This window comes from Notechis scutatus, chromosome 1, assembly GCF_049901735.1.
Source record: "Notechis scutatus isolate UNSWTSFEM ecotype Mainland chromosome 1, rNotScu1.2, whole genome shotgun sequence".
Lineage (NCBI taxonomy): Eukaryota > Metazoa > Chordata > Lepidosauria > Squamata > Elapidae > Notechis > Notechis scutatus.
Window position 1 is genome coordinate 125,055,858 of NC_142009.1, and position 17,151 is coordinate 125,073,008.

The 17,151-nt window shown below is 38.5% G+C and overlaps 1 protein-coding gene across 1 annotated transcript in view; it reads left to right on the forward strand.

The window, feature by feature from the left end:
• The first annotated feature begins 6,704 nt into the window (after positions 1-6,704).
• EYS (EGF-like photoreceptor maintenance factor) overlaps positions 6,705-17,151 on the forward strand; it is a 169,594-nt gene continuing 159,147 nt past the window's right edge. Inside the window, exon 1 of the mRNA XM_026665113.2 lies at positions 6,705-6,922. Coding sequence (XP_026520898.2) covers positions 6,865-6,922 — 58 coding nt within the window. The 5' untranslated portion in view covers positions 6,705-6,864. The remainder of the gene's footprint in view (positions 6,923-17,151) is intronic.

Genomic DNA, 17,151 nt, shown 5'->3' on the forward strand with positions numbered 1-17,151 from the left:
TGCAACAACAATAATCAGCCCAGAAATCTCAGCAAATTTTGTAACTGACTGGGGATTTTAACATGTTTTTACATACAATGGGAAGTGCAGTTCCAAATTCATTTTCACTGCTAGGAGCTTTGGACAACAAACATGGCATCTGAGTGCAACTGATTAAAGCCTATCTATTTTAAAGCATTGTAGGCACATGATATAATCTGTGCCCCAAGGAACTCATAGTACCTTTTTGGAATTAAATACAAGTCCCCACCCAGCCATAATATTCAGTCCATTATTCACTTTTTACTCTGACCTCTAGCTTCCCTCCACCTTCTATATCTGGGCATGCAAAAAGCTGGAGGATTTTGGATCCACCAGTAGTTACTGAATTACAGTTTCATGCCATTCCCTATATTGATTAGGTTGCTGAGTGTTGCAGTTGTACAACTTTTTGAGAATCCCAGGCTGCCCATATAATGTAAATTCCATGAGATGCAGACATTTCTAATTCAAACGGACTACTGGAGCTTAGCTAAGCTCTAAATCCTGTGCTGTAAAAGAAAATATCTGAATGGGATAAAGGTGGAAATATAGTCTACTGATTCTTCAACAGAATGACAACTCATTTGTAAAATAGAGGGATAAAAATACCTGCATGGATTTAAGAATAATTAGATGACTTTTTAGGATTTTGCTTAATCTTCTAGATCAGGGGCCAGCAACCCGTGGCTCTGGAGCCACATGTGGCTCTTTCAACCCTCTTCTGTGGCTCCCTGTCACTGGTTGGCTCCACAATTGATAGGACTTTTGGTTAGGACAGGTAGAGGAAAAAGGATGCCACACTAGGAGGAGACTCTATGGTGGGGGAACCCAATTTCCAGTCAGCTCCAAAACTGAACGGGGGGCTTCCGGTTAGAACCTTTGTGGCTCTTTGAGTGTTTAAGGTTGCCGACCCCTGTTCTAGATACTTTCGGAGGGGGGAGTTTTCTAGATAGAGAACCAACTATAACAACAACGTAACTTTTTCCTATCAGAGATACCTTTTTAACTTTTTCTAGGGAATCTTAGGCATGGTGGAAAATGAGATTATAAAAGCAGATGACGAGAGGACAAGAGCAACATTCTGTTCTGGTAATTTAAGGCTGCTGGTCAGTATTTTGTTCTGTTATCTCACATCAAAAACTCTGTGCGTAACCCTCATTGTTGTATTAACTTTCCTGATGTATGCATGTGGGTGAGAAAAAGAAAGACAGAGGAATATAATTCCCCAAAGAGTTGCTAAATCATTGCTGAAATTCAAGAGTTCTCCTAACTAGCTTAACTTTTTCAATGATATATAGAAATGTTTGGTTTGTCTTGAAAGGAAAAAAAATATTTGCCCAGTTCTTATGTCAGTTATAGGGTGTGGAGTCTACCAGTAAACTGCCAAAGCTCTTCAAGAGGGCCCCAACTTTTTACAATACAGCCACTTCAATTCTATAGTCTGAGTAGCTCGGGAAGAGTCTTGGGCAATCTGTTCTAAACACTCACATTTCTATCTCTGGAAGAACAATAATATAGCTGCCTGTTTCAAGGACATGAAAGATATCTGCCCTCAATTTTCTACATAGCATTACATGAAGCAGAACTCTCTTGTCTGGCATTTTAAATCTAAAAGTCTGTACACTGTATCAGTCTGATCAGGACTGTTAGGTGCATCAGTAGATTGGTGATGATTGATGAACCTCCCATAATCTAGCTAGCTGAACAACATTTTCTTTAGCAAGCATTAATTTTCTTCCCAATAGCTGTAGAAATAAGTGCCAGGTTTTCTTACATAAATTTTGTGCTGGTTACAGGAGCCAAATTTCCATCAGGTACAAACATAGATTACAAGCATCTGTTCATGTGATTACAAATTTGATATAAAGCAGCTTTTTTCATTCTGTAAGCAAGTCTTAGAGAGGCTCCGCAGAATGCCAGAACTTTGCTTTTTTATCTGGTGCAGCTGTTGCATGTCACTTATATTAAGAAATGAGATGTTAAAGTCATCAAATGTTTAATACTGAAGTTTAAATTTCAGCAGCTTAAATGAAAAAGGTTTGAGGATATTTAATATTGCTCGCTTTAACTCAAGCATCACAGATTCTTGTGCTAAATTTGCACAATATGCTTAACTTGTTATTAAATTAACCACTTGTTGGGTTGGTATAATATACCAAATAATATAAATAACCAAAGTGCAAATTCCATTTGCACTCCATTCTAACCCCCCCTCCCCAAATAATAAATATTAAATATGTAGCAATTTGTGCTAATACACCCACTATGTCTCAGTCAAATCAAATCAAATGTGTTTGATGAACAGTCAACTTCTGGGTATAAAAATAATGCACAAGACCACAATATTTGCACAAGACCACAATATTTCTATTTTTAAAAATACTGAAATGTGTCAGTTTTCAGACCCAGTTAAATAGCAGCACATGATAAATATGGAGTGATCTCAGAAAGTTAGCAGGATCAAACCTGTTTAATACACAGATGGGAGAACATGGGATAATTCTAGGGCTGTAGATTTGACTAGGAAGTGGTACATACAGGACAAAAGCAGTGGAAAACCAATATTTTCATGTGGCCAGAAAGACTACATGCTGGTAAATGTTTAACTGGTTTTTTAGGATTCATTGCCATGCCATGCCTCTAGCCATTAAGTTGATTGGTTCTGCTGTCCTCTCAACCAGTTCACAAAGTTCCAGAAAAATCTAACAATCTTATAAACTGGTACGATTCAAATAAGACTTTACCTTTTAGTAATTCTTAGATTTCCTTAACAATTTGGCTTCAACGAACATTAATGCCAGATTCCAGCCAGACTGACAGTTGAACTCATTCAAGGACAGGTATCTGATAAGATATTTGTACTGTAAATATTAGAAATAAATGTTCAATAGTAAAGAAAACCAGCTACCAGCTAAGAGCCGTGGTGGTGCAGTGGTTAGAATGCAGTACTGCAGGATAACTCACTGCTCACTCCAGGAGTTCAATTCTGAGTGGCTCAAAGTTGACTCAGCGTTCAAGGTTGTTAAAATGAAGACCCAGATTGTTGGGGGCAATATGCTGACTCTGTAAACTGCTTAGAGAGGTCTGTAAAGCACTGGGAAGTGGTATATAAGTCCAAGTGCTGTTGCTCTTGCTCTTGCTACTGCAAACTCTACAATTCAAGTACAAATGGCAATCTCTGGGTTCAAATTCTATGCTATATTGAACCGAGAGCCAATTATTTCATAGCAGAAGTGAATGATAATTGGGATTATTATTGTGGGTTTCAATTTAATGGTTTACATTATATTTAATATTTCATTATTGTAATTTTGACTGGTTGTGCTAAATTCAAAGTAGTACATAGCGTACATATTGAAAGAAAAGAAACATATTGCATGTAGACTTTTTAAGCTTGCATTGAATATGTTGCTCTAGAGGTGAAGAATTCTGTTATCCCTATGGATTGCTCAGTATACGTCTCAATACCTGAAATCCCCATTACTTTTAACTGGGTAAGATGGTGTACATAGGGCAACAATTTTTTGAACCAAGGTATCACAACTGGACTGACTTACAGAATGCATCCAAATTCAGGACCCATGACTCCCATGGAATTGAAATTTGGTCAATTTTATAAAGCATTTTATGATACAAAACTTACCATAAAACAGTTTATGACATTATACAAAATATTGTAAAACATTTGTACTGATATTTGACTCTGCCATACAGTTCACCTCCGCCATGGTGCAGGAGGCTGACTAGGCCACGCCCACCATGGCCACATCTACCCAGTCACCGGGCAGAGAACCCTTTGCTAAAAAAATTTAAGCCCACCCCTGCTATGATGCCATCCTTAGCTAGAACTGCAAGATGAGGAATCAAACTGGCTGTGGATTGCTGGAGCTATTGTTACATTAAATAATGAAAAACACGTGCCTTCCTTCTGGCCAGTTTTTTTTTATTAAGACCAAGGACACCATGTTTCAACCACAACAATTAATCTGAAATTCTCTTTCACTCAACTGAATTAGAACTAGCAGAAGAAGACAAAAACAATTAAGGGAATATTTCTTTGCCAAGCGCTAATCCCAACAATACACACCATCATTTTTTTTCTCTCTTTCTGAGAAATAAGTCTTTTTATACAGTCCTTGAGACAGCTGAACAACATTACTTAAGCACCGCAGAGAGATGCCCTGCTTTCTCTTGCACCCCACTTCCCCTCCAAACGCCAGTCAAGAAGGATGAGACAAGAAAAGAAACCCTTCACAGACTGATTTTCTTACCTTGCTTAAAGTCAAATCAAGCTTGTCTGATACGATTTTTTTTTCCTGGTGCCTTGCTGAAACGTCTAACACCTCAATTACTAAATGACTTTTAAATGTTTCTGAGCTCTTTATTTAAATAAATGTTTTAGTTAAACTGTTTGGAGTCAGGAGTATTACTTATTCATAGCTGTTGGCATGAATGCTATTTAGTTGCAGATGTTTGCTCCATTAATGAGTTTGCAGGAATATTTTCTCCACAGCAAACCAAAGGGAGCGATGGAAAGGGGCGTTGGAAAGAAGACTCTGAGAACAGGTGGCCCGTAAGGTGCAATTGAGACATACATTAGTAAAATAAAGGAAGCCTAGAATTTCTGTTCTGCTCAAGCTAACCTCAATTGCATTCTCAATAACAGGATTGAGAAAGTAAATTTTACCCTATTAAGGTGGAGAAAATGGGAATGGAACAAGCTAATGTTGCTGTCTTTGGAAGCCTCCTAAAACCCCACATTAGTTTGAATTTGTAACTAGCCACCGTTGCTAGAACTAAGCTGTCCCCTTAGACTACCAAAATGTTGGGTAATTCTCAGTTGAAATCTAGCTTGCAAATTCTCAAAAGTATTTCTTCTGCTTTGTTATATTGTTCTCAGGGTGTTTTAAGGTTTTTTTCTGAATTTCTCGTGAAGTTGCAGCACAAGTTGCAGTGCATTTGGGGCCAAAGGTGGAACTAGATTATTTCTTAGTGGAAGAGATGGAAGGTGCTACTATTGGGGTTGATTTGGCTTAAGCATCCTTCCCGTTTACTAGTCTGGAAAAAGAAAACCCAGCAACAAGAGCTCTTTTTGAAATAGAGAAAGATTCAGTTCAAATGTCCATTCAGAGGAGGAGGAGGAGGAGGAGGAGAATAGATAAATAGATAATTAGATAGATTTAAACATAGAATTAAATTGTCTAGCTCTAGATTTAGCAGAATTTGGAATGGTTGCTTCCTGAAGTTTATTTTAATTGCCATTCCTTTCTTCTTCATTTTTATGATGTCTTGGGATTGTATGAGCCCCTCTGAATTTCTGTCATAAAGGTGGAGTGGGTTTTAAACAAATCAGGTGTTATTGTCTATCACTGCTTTACATTAACAATCCCATATATGTCTGTGACAATGTATTCAATGGGACATACTGCCTGCTAAACATGAATAGGCAAAGGAATGTATAGATAAATGTTTTTGTATCTCTAATAGCTGCTCATTATTGTGCAAAATAGCCACTGGTTATTTATCACAGACAGGCTTTCTCCAGAGTATGTAACAAAACGTCACTTCATATAATGAAAGCAATGCCTCTTGTCTTTAAGGTAAATAAATATCAAAACCGTTTTATACCTATGCAGGTTTATTCAGTGTCTGAAACTCCTTAAGATAGCTGGCTTTCTGTTGGTGTTCATGTGTTTTTGGTTTGATAAGGCCAGTTCAGAATGAGTGCATTCCTGGATTCCATGTATTATAGTACCTTTATGTGCATAATGATTTTGTGTGCATAAACAATGCCCATGTGGTGAATGGGCACTTACGGAGGAACTGAGCTGCCATTTGAATCTTCAGATGTGACAGGAATCACAGAGCTTGAACAATGGAGACCACTGAATGCCAGTACTAGATAGCCCTGATCTTTGCTTTGCTGAACAATAAGTCCCACTGAATCCAACAGGGCTTGTTATTAAGTAATATTGGAAATGGGGGAAGAGACACGCAAAATGGAAAATGATTTATAGCAAGTCACAAACAAACAAACAAATATTGTACACATGTTGGCCAAACCATTTCTGGTGACCCACAGGTTAAAAAAAAAAAAAACTGCCTTGTTGGGTTGAGATGTATTAAGCAAAATCTGATGGGATTTGACAGGGCAAGAAGGGCACAGTCTACCTTTCTTCCACATTTGTATAGCCTGGATATCAGCCCACATGTATTTTTAAAATAGACTTTATTTTTAAAAAAAAAGGTAGGGCACAGATCCAATTCCATACTTTTTGTAAACTGATAACGAGATACATACATTCTTCCAATGTTATTGAATTTTTGTTAACAACAGACCATTCAAATAGATCAATGGTAGAATAATAGGAGCCACAATCCCAGATTTCCAAGTTGTCCATCCGTAGAATAAAGGATTTTGGGATCTTTCTTCCCAGAAGTTGATGCTGAGTTTTTCTAACATATTATTATTTTTTACATTATCTTTCTAGGTTTCTATTACAAGTATCCTATTATAATTTTTTATGTATTTTTTTACGTTAGGGTTGTTTTCCTTTATGCTGCCTAGATTTCCTGTACCTGAGAGGAAGTTTATGTATATAATAAAATAAAAAATAATAATAAATATAATAAAATAAATATAATAAAATAAAACACTAAATTATTTCTCTAAATCACAGGTTTTCTGCCACAGCAAAGAATGCAGCGGCTCTTTTGGATCCCAGCCCTGATTCACTCAAGGCAGTTTTGACATCAACTGTTCTCCCAGCTTTATTCTCAGTCTGCCAAGAAAGCTTGTGCCGTAATGGAGGAAGTTGCCACCAGATTAATCTTCCTGATGGCATGGCCTCATTTCGGTGTGACTGCGCTCTTCATTTCACTGGGCGTTTCTGTGAAAAAGGTAAATATTTCTCTTTGGGCACCCATTTTGGCTTAGAACAGTGTGTCACCTATTTTTCAGATTAACTCCTAAGATGTAGAACTTTATATATTATTATCTGTATTTATACACACATACAAACATACAAAACACTCAGGTCAAAAATGTCTACAACATACTGGAAATTCACATGCTGTGCCTTCTGCTTCCAAAAGAGAAAGCATCTCTAACAGAGAGAAAAGTATAGAATATTATGTAAACATCATTATAGCATTTTATAAGATTTCTAAAAGACTTTGGAATATTTAATTTTTAATAGAGCTTGGCTCATTGTTCTTAATGCATGTCTGACACAACTGCCCCTGCCTTACTTTGTTTACTATATCTTGTTCTGTTACAGAATTTGTACATGAATGTGGGGGGACATTATGTGTGTCAGCATGAAAAGGAAACACGTTATTTGTTTGTTATGTTGGAAGTGTCTGTCTCTTTCTTGAATCTCATTAAGAAGTACACATGGGATAAATGTGACTGCTTATACAATTTTGACCTAAGTGTTTGCCTTATAGTCATATACTATATCATTGAGTTGGGGAAAAAAAGTGTTATAGAGCAAGCAGTATTTCCTGAGAAATTAGAAAGTAGTTGGGGAACATTTTTTGATTCTTATGATATCTTGGGATTAAAGGCTTCCGCATCTCTGTTTAGGAACTAACAGAAACTATTGATTGGTTGATTGATTTCCTCCTTTATTATTATGATAAATGAATCAAGAAGGCTATTGTATCTACTACTACTTCCTCCTCCTACTTTTTGGTATTATCCTCATAGTAACAATCCTGTGGTGTGAGTTGGTCATCCAGTCAGCTTTCATGCCTAAGGGGGCATATTTCAAATAACAAGACTGAAGCCATGAGAAGACTCTCTTTTCCCTACTTTCTTTTGTAAAATTGATGGATTGTCCCAATGCTGCTCCACTACTAATGATTATTTTATTTCCCATAACACAGTTGTTATTTAAAGAGATGGGCAATGGAGAAAATAGACAATGTTTCAATTGGTTTCGTGGGTACATTATTGTTGAAACTTTCTAGGCAGAGAGATGGAGACAGAGATGGATGATTGATAGATGACAGGTGATAGTTGAGAGGGGTGAGGGGGTGAGGGAGAAAGATGAGAGTTAGATAGATGGATGGATGGATGGATGGATGGATGGATAGATGGATAGATGGATAGATGGATAGATGGATAGATGGATAGATGGATAGATGGATAGATGGATAGATGGATAGATGGATAGATGGATAGATGGATAGATGGATAGATGGATAGATGGATAGGATCAAGATTAGAACTTTCTATATCAATAAACTGTTTCCATCATAACTAAGGAGACACTTATGGAAAACCCAGAAGCAGAACTTGTATGCAGAAACTTTCTCCCCTTCTGGTTCTCCAATAACTTTCCTTCATCCACTTCATGAAAAACAATTTGCTTAACAAATTATTTCCAAGGAAAAGGCAAGGATTGCAAGGAGAATTCCAAGGATATTGCCATGAGTGTATGACAGTCTTGCATCTTTGTTATGAGGCCAAGGATACGTGTAAAGGTTCCATACTTTACTGTCCAATAATGTTTTCTGTGGCTTTGAACTTTCCTGGTTGCCCCTACTTCCATTACAGCCCAAGGCAAGAAATTGTAGGAAAACTTCCTTCACTGGCTTTTTAGTATCACTGTTTCTGTCATATATAAAGGGGACACCTACTCTTAAGAAATTATTGGAGAATTTCTCCTTCTCAAGAGAAATTCAGAGCATTTTTCTATATAGTTCTATTGTCCACAATGCCGAGTTGTGTCCAGCTCCAATACAGAATGCCACCTTCGGACACACTCTGTGAGTGTGTGTGTGCGTGTGTGTGCGCGCACACGTATCTATCTCTATCTCTATCTATCTATCATCTATCTGTCTATCTATATGTGTATCTGTATCTATCTATATCTATGGGAGAAGCAGTTTTATCTTTTTAATCCTTGTTTCTTATCTTTCCGGGAAAGAAAATGCTACATCTTGCAATAATTTTGAGATGATTACGATGGGGTGGGGGTCAGAAATCCACTCATGATTTAAAGCATGTATCAGTCTCTCCTTGCTAGTATTTAAATGGTTACATGGTTAAACATGACATTTCCAATGGTATGAAGTAAAATTACTTAAGTTTTCTGATTGAGTTATCATGAGAAAACAGGATTTAACAACTTTGGAACTTAAAACAAATGATATTCTCACTTATCTCTTTGGAAGATGCAAATCTTCTAAACCAAACCCATCAATATTTATTCTTTTCTGTATATTCAGTTGTAACTATTTTATCCACTTAATTCCCATAAACTTGAATTTCTTCGACATGTTTGCTGCTTCAATTAAATGACTCTGAGCAGCAAAAGTACCTTCCCTTTATTGATGCTGGATGATATCCATTACAATTATTGAGAATTACTAGTGTGTAGCAAAATGAAAGAGTATCCATATTATAATTAAACTCTAATACCCTTCTAATAGACTTTCTATTGTATGAAATAAGGACATGGCAACCAGAGCCAAAAATGTACTTGCCAGATTGTCAATATATCTGAAACTAATAGAAAGCAAGCTGGCAAAGAGGACTGAAAGTAGGTCATTATATTGTATGTGAATACAATAAATGACTGAGCTAGAAATGATCGGTCCCACTTAATGAGGCCTCAGCTTTCAGAAAGTATTAATTTTTAAAATCCCTTTCCCATGTTTGTGATAGATTAATAGCATTTCTGTGTTTCAAATTGCAGTGTGGGAAGAACCTATCTGTGGGATTGCATTTTATGCAATGGTGTAACAAGTACATGTATGTTAGTCAGGGACGTGTGCCAGAGAATAGAAAGGGGCATTCAAGATTTTATCATAACTAGCTTTTCTTGAGAAACTAGATTTTGAAAAGCAACTAAGAGTTTCAATTCCCTATTTCTGAAGTGTCCAGACAAAAATATTATTGCTACAAATATGGCTTGTCTAGATTCTTCTCCCCGTAGGGAATTGATTCCCTAAACTCCCCTAAAGGAATTAATTTATAAAACTTCAAAAAGTCATAGCACTAAACTGGACTGTGTTTATTTGATTGACGCTAGACTATATGGTAAAGTGTAAAGATGATGATCTTGACAGGTCATTTGTGTTTAACTGCTCACCACTACATTGTACACAGGTACAATGCCTTGACAAAGAGAAGGAAGAACAAATAAAGAAGTATTAAGTCCAAATGATGGGGGAGAATTATAAAAACATTTCAGGTAGACACTCCCACTGGAATATAAAAGAAGAGGGGACGCCCTATCAGACTTGTAAGATTATGATACTATAGCCAATGAAGGAGAATATTTGTACCTCAGGGTTGAAATGAGCGGTCCTTGGTGGTCTCTGAGTTTGCTTGTTTTTTTGCAGATGTTGCCCTACCCCATGGGTGTCAAACTGGTGGCCCGTGGGTCAGATGTGTCACTTGCAGGCCATGTCCACTCCAGCTCTGGGAAGGGGAAAAATGTCGCACTACATCACATGACGGCAACGTGTCTCCACAAGTTTGACACCCGTGCACTACCCTAACTAGGTAACATCATCAGTGCTAGATCACAGTACTAGGTAACATGATCTAGTACTGATGATGTTACCTAGTTAGGGTAATGAAACATCTGCAAGAAAACAAGCAACCTTAGAGAGCATCAAGGATCCCTCACTATAGTCAATCTATAAAGTATTTTTTAGTCTTCCATGAAACCTCTTTTTTTAAATCTGATCTGCCTGGTAGGTTGATAAAACTAGGAACCTCTTCTGAGTTTGTTTAACGTCCCCAAACCCTGGGGTGCACATTTCAGTCCTATTGTATGGGGACCTCTTCCTTTACTGCTGCTTCTTGAGTGATCATATGATGATGCAATATCACATATGACTATGTGGAGCTTCCAGCTTTGGGTTACAGAACCCCAGATGATCACCAGAAGCCACAGAAAGAGAAAGGAATATCTAAATTTGGATATTTGCTGGTCATCTGGATTTTTCCACTCCCCAAATTCCATCCAGTTTTGTGAATGTTTCTTCTGAGAAAAAAAAAATCTAGAAAATTAGGACGCTAGATCTGAAAATCACCTGCTGATTCGGACAGTAGAATGACCTGGATTTTGAACAATCTTCACATCCCAAATATGTTGTATGTACCCACCGTCTATGGTTTATGGCTACAGTATCAATTGTAGTTTAGTTTAAAATATGGTTAAAGAAACAGTGACTTAGCAGAACATGCGAGTCAGGTCATATTGTGATTTTCCTTAAGTGAGCAGTTTCTCACACCACAATCATTCAAATAGAGCAATCAATCACTTTGCATACTTTTTGTGGCTTAAGTATCTTCTTAGGGACCAACTGACTTTTGTAACCCATTGGCTTCAACCAGTAGCCACTAAGATTATGGAGCTTCTTCCCCAGAGGCTTCAGAAAATTTTGGAAAGAAAAACAAGGTCCAGATTGTTAACAATTTCAGATATTTATAAGAGATGAAACAGTTTAGGAATTATACGAAGAATCTAATTATGATTTCTGTAATTGGGCAAATTCAGAATGAACTCCCATAATCTCAAATCCTATAATTCTCTTATTAGTTGGGGAATACAAGAATTATCTCCAACTTGCTGGGCACCAAGTTAGAAAAAGCTGGCTGTACTATAGCAGTCTTCATTCTTCTTTGGCTTCCTTTTAGAAAGTAAAACATGGTTTCATTTCAAATTTACTTTTGAGACTATAGGAAACACATTCCTTTTATTTCTCTCCTTTCAAAAAGGCCATCTTGGCACTTTTCAACTTATCAGAAAACTTATCATTGCTAATTAGGAATGGACACTTGGGATATATGTATAAAAATATTTCCACTTTTACAATGGGAATTGGAAAACATAATTCACTTAATAACCTCCTTCTGCTCATCAGAGTTAAATGATTTGGAAATAAATACTATCCTTGGCTTTCTGTTTATTGTTTTACATGCTGTAACAGCTTGTCTGGTCCCTAAAGAGAAAAGATCTTTGGTCTAAAGCAGGGGTGGGCAAACTACGGCCCGCGGGCCACATCCGGCCCATTGGTCTGTCCAATCCGGCCCGCCCCTGAAAAAAAATAGCTGGGCGTGGCGTATTGCCCTGCGCCGTGTGGCCCCCAAAGCTGCAAAACAGTGCGGAGCACTCTCGGGGTAGGAAAGAAAAGAAGAACTTTGCAAAGGCCTCGGCTGGGAGTTCGAAATCACCTTCGAGTGCGACCTCTCCGAAGGTGAGTCCCCGCTGATCCCTCCTTTTTTTCCGGGGCTTCCAGGCTTAAACTTTGCAAAGGCAAAGTCTGCAGGCGGGAGCGTCTTCCGGCCGAGGAGCGGGAAGGGTTCCGCCCGGCAGGCGGGCGGGCTGCTTGGAGCGGGCTGCTTGGAGCCATCTAAAGCTAGGCCGCTGCTGGTGGAGCCTTGCCCTGCCTTGGTGCCCCGTTTCCGGGCTCGGCGGTCCTGCTTGGGCGGCACTTTAAAAGCCTGCTCCCAGCACCCGAGCAACTTCCCAGCAACTTGCGGCTTCCTTTTTCCTCGCGGGCGCTCGCGCCTGGCCCCGAGCCGCACGGCGGAGGGGAAACCCGGAGCACCGCCGGGTCGCCTCCTCCAAGCAGCCCGCCCGCCCGCCGGGCGGAACCCTTCCCGCTCCTTGGCGGGAAGACGCTCCCGCCTGCAAACTTTGCCTGTGCAAAGTTTAAGCCTGGAAGCCCCGGAAACCCGAGCAACTTCCCAGCAACTTTCGGCTTCCTTTTAACTCGCGGGCGCTCGCACCTGGCCCCGAGCCGCGCGGCGGAGGGGAAGCCCAGTGGGCGGGCGGGCTGCTTGGAGGAGGCGACCTGGCGGTGCTCCGGCAGCAGCAACAGGCAGTTCCGCCCGGGCTCCGCTCAGGTGTCCGGCTGGGGCTGTCAGGAGTTGCTACCGCCGGCGCAGCTCCGCGCGGCTCCAGTCCCGCGTTGCCTTGGGAAGGAAAAGGCAAAACCAGGAGCCACTGAGCCTGAGCCTCCGGTGCCGCTGCTGCCGTTGCAAAGCACCGCCGCGGCTCTTCCTTTTTTCCTTTCCCTTCCCAAGGCAACGTGGGACTGGAGCCGCGCGGAGCCGCGCCGGCGGTAGCAACTCCTGACTCAGGGGGCCTCCGAGGGGAGGGGAAGGAGGAGAAAGGGGGGGAAAGGGTGGGGGGGCCATTCCCAAAAAATCTTGTGCTGACCCGGCCCATCTGTCAAATTTTAAAAGTCAATGCGGCCCCCGAGCCAAAAAGTTTGCCCACCCCTGGTCTAAAGTGTAATACTGATATTCATTTGCATGCATGAGTTCCTTTCCTCCCTCTGATCCACTTCAGGGAAATCTCAAAAAGTAGCAGATGGTTTAAGTAAGATTAAACACCAAGACACCTTCATGATTTTTGTATATTATTATTATTATTATTATTCCATATCAAAGTGAAAAAATGATTCCAAAAGTCCATCCTCCTGCACTTTGGTCAGGTTTAGCATCAGAAGTTGGGCTCATGTGCTGGTGGTTATGCTTGAGGAATTGAAGTGGCATCTATTGCTAATCATTTCCTTACTGTGAAAAAGTCTATGTTCTTTTCCACTTTGTCATTTTTGTATTTGTGAATGACTAACTGCTGAACTGGACATTTTTTTCCCATTCAGACAAGAGTCAAGATGTGCCAATGAGTTTATTGCTGCTCTAGTCCATTTCCCCGGAGAGTATTGGCAGGATTTGCAAAACACACAAGCCATGGTTTACTTAATCATAGTCTATTGGCCCAGTTAGCTCTGTTTGCACATGCACTAAATCTTCAGCTGGCCCAACTCTCCAAGCCAATCCCAGGGTAGCTTAGCCTGTGGCACTGGCCCAGATTGCGAATCAAAATCTGCAGTTCTATCAGTTGAGCTGCACTATTTTAGAAGGTGTTCTAAAGTTTCTACATCAAACAGTTTCTCATTTTTTGGCAACGGGAGTGGAGGCTGGAATTATCCTCCAACATCTTGCTGTATTAAAGCTGTTCCAATATGCAGGATGGCTTTATTTAAGCAAGGCAGCTGCAAGGTGAGCAGACATAGGCAATTCATGTGCATATAGATTGGGCCTTCTTGACCAGCATATAAAACCGTTATGCTAAGAAGTTGCTTCCATTTATGCTCTGCATTGTGCTTTCTGCCCCATCCACACAACTTGCTTTGCCTTAGATGGTTGCATATAGGCAGATGGATGCTGCTACAGTAAAGTTCAACGTGACAGATTTCATTTATCACTGCTAGTACTGCAGGGCAAAGCATACGTGAGTGATTATTAATTGTTGGATTAACATTTTTAAACAGGTGCAATGTTTTTAGGGTATTTTTTCGTTCCTGGAAGAGGCCTATTTAAATGCTATAAATCAAGCTTGGGGGAAGTGTTAGCATGCTTTCTTATCTATGGCTATTAGAGATTCACCCAAGAAGATTAGCTCCTTGCTTAGACCTATATTCTCTTCCTTTTAAGGTTGTTTAGCTACCCAGAGTCTTGTGGTGTCAGGCAGTCTCTAAACGTTGCGTATGTGATAGAATAAAATAGAACAGAATAGAATAGAATTCTTTATTGGCCAAGTGTGATTGGACACACAAGGAATTTGTCTTGGTGCACATGCTCTCAGTGTACATAAAAGAATCATAAGATACAACACTTAATAATAGTCATAGGGTACAATAAGCAATCAAATCATACTAGGAAACCGTCAGTAAAAATCATTAGGATACAAGCAACAAAGTTTCAGTCATACAGTCATAAGTGTGAGGAGATGGGTGAAAGGAAGGATGGGAGGATTAATAATAATAATAATAATAATAGTAATGCAGACTTAGTAAATAGTTTGACAATGTTGAGGGAATTGTTTGTTTAGCAGAGTGATGGTGTTCGGGAAAAAACTGTTCTTGTGTCTAGTTGTTCTGGTGTGCAGTTGTTTTGAGGGTAGGAGATGAAACAGTTTGTGTCCAGGATGTGAAGGGTTTATATTTAATATAAATGCATTCTGCAGATTTAATGAATAACTCTGTTCATTCTAAAACACTAGAATGAAATAAAGAGGGTAACCTCTTGTTAAGATACTTCGGGATTATATCATTCATTTTGCAGATAATTCTGTATCTAGTTTTCTTATAAATAAGTCTCAGTGAACCTGGTGGAGTGGGTCTTGAGTAAACCATGTACCACATTTACTGTATACTCTATCCAAGTCCAGTAGGAATTAGAAAGCATATGGTTGCAATCCTCTGTAACTTGCACCAGGAATAAATCAGCCTGAAATTTATTTCAAGCAGATTTAACAATATGATTAAGATAAGGGAATTTGGAAAAGGCTCTATTCCAAATTCCCCTCCATTACTAGGCATTTAGGCTTCCCAAATAAATAATATAATTGCATTTTAAAAAATATATAAAAATCTATGTGCTGAATTCTAGTGAAGTTAAGGGAGTTTGGAAAGAGTTTTTAGTGGAAGCCTAATGCTGACATCTTTTGCTTATTTAATTATTTCAGTTATCTGAAATGTCCTAATCTAAATCCTCTTTCACTGTAGAATTCTAGTGCCTTGTAAAGTGCCGAGGATGGTTTTGCTGATTATTATTTTTTCTTGATCCTGATATTAATTTATTTTTTTTTGGACAAATTTTATTGATTTTTAAAGACATACAAAACATAGATACACAGAAACACAAAACATAAAAGCATAAAACATCTATTTTCTGAAAGTTGCTTAGTCCCGGGTTAAAACTCTTGATACAGACACAAATTCAAATTCATACTCATTTTATATACCATTCCATATCTTGTTAGCATTTTCAATTTTCTATATAACTTCTCCTCTCTTTTAAATTTTCTCAATTTTGTTTCATTTATCTCCTCTCAATTCGAATCATAATATTTATTATTCTTTGTCTGTTCTATTTCCAGCTATCCATTTATCTTTCTTCTTTGAAAAAAAAAACTTATCCTGTACACTAAATGGAGTATGATGCCTTTATCTCTTTCCCCTATATTTATAATACTTAATATAAAACACATAACTTACATTGGGATTCTGTCTGGTACGTTCTAAAATTATACAGTATTATCAAAACCAATACAAATCTATTCATTAATATTGATATTCATTTATGTCTTAAACATTTAACACATTATTTTTCAGTTAAATCACATAATTTTATGGGAGCACCTATTTTCCATAGTTATTCCCCACCACGTCACATATTATAAATCATTATTTCATTACAATGTTCCCCTTTCTCCTACTTCAAATCTCTCATTTCACAAAAAGTTTCACTAGAATAACATAGTCTAATCATTAATATTATCAATTATTTATATCTTGAACATTTTACCCATTTCAGTTAAATATCATGCCTTTGTGGGAACACTTATTCTTTCCAAAATTATTCCCCCCCCCCCCCCACATCACATATCTTAAATCATTGTTCCATTACAGTACTCCCCTTCTCTTAACAAAATTTTCACTAAATTATACTAGATATTTTATCGCATTTTAAATTACATATTATTTCTAATTTTCTATTATTTCTAATTTTCTACAAATATAGAAATACAATCTTATGTACCTTTCTAGAATCCCCTTTTCAATAAATTATCCATTATCTCTAAAAAACTTTTTCTTCTTTACAACTTGCTCCCCACCATTAAGGCTTCTCATCCCTTCCTTTCTCCCTTGCTTCTTCTTCTCCTTGTCCTCTTTACCCCCTTGTCTCTCCACCTCTCTTTTATTCTGCTTTCCCCCTTTCTGTTGTTTCCTAACATAATATCCCCTTTTCACCTTGCTCTTCTCTTCTTGGGTTGCTTTTCCAAATCTTAAAGTCTTCTTTTCCTTTTTCTCTTTCTTTTTCCCTTTTCCGACCAAAGTTATTTGTTCATCAAAGATGGCTTCTTCTTTGTCCCCATCATCCTGTTGCTCATTCAGCTTTACATAAGTACAAACCGCCATTTCTAAAAATTGAAAAAGAGTGCCAAGGACATCTTTCCCTTCTTGCTTTTCTTTTTCATATTTTTGGTATACAAGTTTCAGTCCATCCACAAGTGATGCCATTGTGCAGAGAAAAAGTTTTCCCAAACAACCACCCGAGTGCTTTTAATCAGAAATAATTCTCAGAAG